The sequence below is a fragment of the Mercurialis annua genome, linkage group LG1-X (assembly GCF_937616625.2).
Source record: "Mercurialis annua linkage group LG1-X, ddMerAnnu1.2, whole genome shotgun sequence".
NCBI classification, from domain to species: Eukaryota; Viridiplantae; Streptophyta; class Magnoliopsida; order Malpighiales; family Euphorbiaceae; genus Mercurialis; species Mercurialis annua.
This window is the reverse complement of record NC_065570.1, coordinates 53,120,705-53,126,704: the sequence shown is the minus strand read 5'-3', so window position 1 is coordinate 53,126,704 and position 6,000 is coordinate 53,120,705. Positions and strand designations below refer to the sequence as shown.

Sequence of the window (6,000 nt, the reverse complement as noted above, 5' to 3'; positions counted from 1 at the left end):
GGTAAGCCCATCCGGTTTCTAAGGCTTCGCCCTGACTAATCCGGATCCGACCCGTGTCGCGCACCTGGCATGGTGGATGAGTCTTCCAGTGGGAATTTTCTGCATTCACAAGGACTCGAACCCGAGACCTTGTTTAAGCGATATCAAGCCGCTTACCACTTAACCAACTCCCATTGGTAATAACTCATAGAATTTAACACCCACAATATAGATGTACTTGTTGTCTTGATGAAATTAGCGACATAATATTATGGAGGAACTGATTTCAAAAACAATATATGGAGAAACTAGGAAGTGCCACTAACAGTTGGATCAGAAATTTAAAAGTGGTATTTGGAAGTTGATCAAGCCATAATCCGATAGTTTTATATTTTCGATGTGGGACACAGAATGTTTGCTACTCCAAGATTTTCAGGTCCAATTTCCTCCCCATTGTTATGAAAAATGTTATTCCAACCACTTTCCAAGTGGCAGAAATAATAATCCCCCAATTAACTTGATGTTCTACAATGTTTCTATATTATTGAGGATGAAATATCTCTGCAAACTCTAGCTTCTGTATAAACAAGACCTGCTCTGCAGAAATACCCTTTGCTTGGACTACAATGCCTGTCTTCAGAGCATATGCATTGCCCCTCCAGGGCACATCCGTCGCCTTTCGGGCGGTCTTTTCCAAACAAAATCTCATCTGACCATTCACTAGAAAACATATTTTGAGGGTCTAATTGCTTCTTTGCTGCAACAAATTTGCTAAAATTAGGATACTTGCTTTGCACATTCAAGAATGCCAAGTTCCTATTCTTAGCCCAATGTGGTTTAGCCCCATATTTGAAAAATGCCATTTGCTCTATTTCTTCCCATACATCTTGATTCATTCTCGGTGTGGAAGAATCATCGGCGCGATAATAATTAAAATCAACAACTACTGAATCCTCGGATTGACCTAAATAAGCATCTGAAGCCTTGATGAACCTTATCAGAAGTCCGTTATAAATATCAACTCCACAGAAATTTTCAGGTTTTATATCTCTCAATTTCTTCACATCTCTGATGAAATCTCGAAATTTTGAAGCTGGAAAAATTGTTGTCGATTCGTAAAAGAAAAGCCCCTTAATTCTCGGGTCCCATGCACACGACGTGTCGATTCTTGCTTCGGGTGAATATAAGCAAGAACCTGAAGCCTGAATTTTCCCCTGATGGCCTATTACAGGATAACCTGTAAAGGTTAGTCCATTGTTCTTCAATCCATTGCCAACTAATTTCTTAAACCCTATAAATGTACTTGCCATTAAGCATTTTCCCTTCACATTTCTGGCATTCTCCAACAATTTTTCTGCTGTTCTAGTCGATTGAGATACCAAAATTGAGTTCGATTGAAATCCGAGAAAATCGAATTTTCCGTCGCCCGAAGTGTTCAGGGGAACTCTGGAATCATATCTGTAGACAGCAGTGTGCTTGGATGGGTACCAAGTAATATCACCAAATTCATATTGCTTGCCATGATCCATAAATATGTCTTCTATTTGATCATCTTTAGTGAAATTGTATGTTATGCTTCTTTTGAATGCTGGTTCCAATGACAGCTTCACCTATTAATTAACCTCACATTTTAATTATCTCAATACATGCGTCCTAAATTCAAGAAATAAAAATTACTACGCTAACCTATGTACCAAGCAAATAAAAATGCTGAAACGATAAACGTTAAAATATAAAAATAAATAAATAATATTTTTTAAAGAATATACTTATGCAGCAGTACAGAAACGTCCAAAACAGCAAAAATATATTTTTATAAAAGAACTTTATTAATGTAGAGTTTTGAAGAATCAAAAATATTACTAAAAATAGAAATAAAGTATAAAAAAGGGCAACTAAAATTTTTAAAAATAAATAATAAATAAAGAGTTTCAAAAGCATGTTTGAAAACAGAAAAGTAATTTCAAAACATATATATAACTCATGACTGTAAATTTTCTAACAATATATATAGATTAAGAAAAATAATTTATATATTCATAATTTTAATTATATTGATAGATATATTGAAAAAATTAAACATCATGATCCGTCAATTTAAAAAGTTTGAACAATTATATTCAAATACAAATCAATTAAAAATTGCGGAGTTTCTCTTTTCTAACTTGTTTAGTCCATATAAGTAATGCACGTTGGAACATACACATTTGGGATATATTTGTTCCAAATTTATAAAATTTAACTAACGAAATTGTTTAATTATTTTTAGTATATACTTATCAGCTAAAACGCTTAAAGTTATGGCTTATAGATATTGATTCTAAAAATGTTTCTAAAAATATGAAACATAATGAAATTCCAAAAGTTTCTATAAATTGTAACTCTGTCAGTATTGAAGTGTGTACAGTGCTGCAAAATTCACACCACTTGTAGCCAAATACTTTGGAGAAATTTTTAGGTACATTTAGTCCACCACATCATCCATGAACTATATCTATCACATTATGACACATCATTAAAATGATGACAATCTTATAATTATTCAAATATGTAAATAAATAACAAATAAATTTATAAAATTATTGTCATTTTAATAATGAGTCATAATATGATAGGTTTAGTCCATAGATGACGTAATCTACATAACAATTTTTTCCAAATACTACTAAGTACTACTCCTTCCGATATATGTTATTTTTCGCATTTAACTTTGACAAAAAAACTAAAAAATAATTAATATGTCTTACTCTCTCCAATTCATAATATTTGTCGCAATTTTGGGCTTTGACAAAAAAACTAAAAGAATAATTAATATGTCTTACTCTCTCCAATTCATAATATTTGTCGCATTTTTTAATTTGACACAAAAACTAAAAATATAATTAATATGTTTTAATTTGTAAACACTTTTACTAAATTAACCCGATTTACATTTATAACTATTATTTTTATTGGTTGATTGCATTCTTTCAATAAATTAATGAAGAGTAAACATGAAAAAACAACAATTATTGTTCTTTTGATATTTTAAAGTGACAAATATTATGGACAAAAAAAATTCTCAAAAGCGAAAAATATTATAAATCGAAGAAAGTAATTTGTAAACACTTTTATTAAGTTAATCCTACATTTAAATTTGTTAATATTTATAATTATAATTTTTATTTGTTTATTATATTTTTTTAATAAATTAATGAAGGTAAACATGATAAAATAATAATGAATGTTCTTTTGATATTTTAAAATGATAAATATTATAAAAAATAAATAAATTAAATGTAATAAATATTATAGAGGGGAGAGAGTAGTGCCGAAAGAAAAAGAAATAACACAAAAATTGATATGAAAACTGACCTTAGAAATGACACCCAGCAAGCCTAATGAAACTTTGACCGCCTTAAGAACCGAATCTTGCGCTCCAATTCTCATAATTTTAGCAAACCCTTGAGATTCCGTCGCCGGAACTATAACACTCATCCCAATTACATGATCATGAACACCTCCGCCTTTTCCCCACCATGAACTTCCATGCGCCGCCGTACTTATAACCCCACCGATGCTCACTCCTTCCCAGTACGGCGCCGCAGTCAAACTCAATCCCGCCGCTTCCACGCGATCAATCAGCTCGCGCAGACTAACTCCGGCATCCACCGTCACCGCCAAATTAGCTCTGTCAATATCAATCAGGGAATTATAATTGGACGTGCTTATAAGCATTGAATTTGAGAAATTATGAGAACCAGGACAAGCTAATTTAGGTATTGTATGAGAAAATCTGCTAACGACTTTGATCTTGAGCTTCTTTCTATTAGCATAAGCAACGGCTAATCGGAGCTCTTCTTCAGTTGAAGGGTATGTTACGTTAGGTATATGACATTCCTTTCTATCGTTCCATACGCCGTACGAGTTATAAAGCGCGCAGCCTCCGTCGTTACACCTAACCGGAGGCTGCGGCGGCATGGCCACCGTGGTCGGACTCCGGTGTACTAAGTAGAGGAGGCAAATGAAACACCATAATAAGTACTGAATCTGATACATTTTTGGTAGATGAATTAATTAGACATTATGAAAAATTAACATATACATATATATAATGAAGATGATTGCTTAAAGTATATGAATGGATAAAAAAAGTGGTGAATGCTTTTGAAGGAAATCATGAATGCTTTAGTGTTACCTAAATTTTACGCTAAGATATATAGTGTGAATAGACTCGGTTGTAGAATTTTAATGTGGATTATGCTGTGTTTTTTCATTTTATAATGCCTGCATTTGCTGCTATGAAATAAAATAATTGCTCCCATTTAAGTCTAATAATTTAAATATTTAATTTCCTTTTAAAAGATTCACGATTTTAACCTATCCCTTCCATTCTAGCCAAAAATAATATATAGGAAAATACTTTATAACCCACCTATTTAATCCATCTTCTATAACCCCTCTTTATGTGGCATTATTTTATTCGTCTAATTCCCATCCAAAAGTGGATATCGCAAAAAATAAAATTTAATACATCCACTCTTTAATTGCCACGTCAGGCGGTAGAAGAAGGTGGATTAAAAGAGGTTAGTTATATAACATTATTCAAAAAAATAATAGGCAAATTAAAAAATACCATGTTTAATTAAAGAAACATAGTTAAAACTATTATGTAATAAAAGTATTCTATTTAAATTTGAGATTTTTTTTCATTCAGAATATATGAGGTGTCCTAGATGGATTGTAATTATGAGACGACATGAACGGTATTTTTAAACTTTTCACATCTTGATCAATTCTCAACCAAATCGAGCAAGTTTCTTATGAAAAAAAAAAACAGTTTTAATCTGCAATCTCATTCACGCCAGAAGAGCGTCTGACCAACTCACTTGCACTTTGAAAATTAAACTTACAATTTTTAGATTCTTTTATCTCTTGTTATCATATAAAATATATAGGAACACTACACTCGAACCTCTTAGTCTTTTACTCTCTCCGTTCTAAATTGATAGCTATTATTTCAAAAAAAAATCCAAATTATAGATGCTAGATATTTACTTTACTAAATAATTGTCAAATAAACTCTTATTACTTATAGGTAATAGATATTTACTTTATTAAATAATTGTTAAATAAACTCTTACGAAAATAAATAATTGTCAAATAAACTCATTAATTATTGTAATACCCCGGAAATTTAAGGGATAAAATATAGCCACATGTCTAATAATTTATTAGACGGGAGTAGGTAAATTAAATTTAAAGAGAAATTTAATTTACAAGTGTTCCTAAAATTATATTATGGCTATAAGATTGCAAATTTAAATTTTTAGAATTTAAATTTGGTTAACTATATAGTTAGCGGGAATAGAATAAACTTATGAATTGGGTGCAGAATAGTTCATAAGTCCCGAGTGAATATTTTTGTGCCAATATTCACGAAATATTTTAAAAAGGTTATCGTGAAAATTTGATAAAATTTGGAAGTAGAAATTTTATCAAACGCAGTTAATGCAGACTTAATAAATAGAAAATAATTTATTAAAAATAAAATATAAATCGGACAGAAATAAAAGTTATATTTATATTCTTTTTATATTTTATGGATTTTTGGGTAAATTTTTATGAAATTCGGAAGTCTTTTCTATTTGGGTTACGGACGACTAGTTTACAAGTTGATTTAAAGTGCATGATTGAGTTAATACTAAAGTGTACTTTTATCAAAATTATATATATAACCTAATGTTACCAAATTAGAGGCAGAAGCCTCATTTATTTCATATGAAAGAATTAGTAGAGCTGCTTGCTCTCTAAAGCATGGGCAAGCTAGGGTTTCCATACCGAATCGTCCGTTTTTTGTTTCTAACTCCGTTTGTTCAACAATTACTCAAGTAATCGAGATATTATACCCGTATTAAACGTTTATTTTGATATATTTTGAATATATATTCATTTATTAACGGTTACCGTATCGAACCGAACGTATACATATTGTTTTTACATTTCGAATGTGAATATGGATAGATTGAATTGTATATACAT

The 6,000-nt window shown here is 30.8% G+C and overlaps 1 protein-coding gene across 1 annotated transcript; it reads right to left on the bottom strand.

The window, feature by feature from the left end:
* Positions 1-307: 307 nt before the first annotated feature.
* LOC126653405 (L-gulonolactone oxidase 3) lies at positions 308-4,200 on the bottom strand. The gene is made up of 2 exons (XM_050358846.2): positions 3,334-4,200; positions 308-1,589 (listed from the first exon to the last, which is right to left on the bottom strand). Exons 1-2 carry the CDS (start codon positions 4,015-4,017, stop codon positions 516-518), a joined length of 1,758 nt encoding a protein of 585 aa, XP_050214803.1. The 5' UTR covers positions 4,018-4,200; the 3' UTR covers positions 308-515.
* Between the last annotated feature and the right edge of the window lie 1,800 nt (positions 4,201-6,000).

Excerpts from the sequence above, each read along its gene's own strand:
- LOC126653405 (XM_050358846.2), bottom strand. The coding sequence starts at position 4,017 with ATGTATCAGATTCAGTACTTATTATGGTGTTTCATTTGCCTCCTCTAC. Across the intron at positions 1,590-3,333 it reads TGCTGGGTGTCATTTCTAAG|GTGAAGCTGTCATTGGAACC; the intron begins GTCAGTTTTCAT and ends GTTAATTAATAG.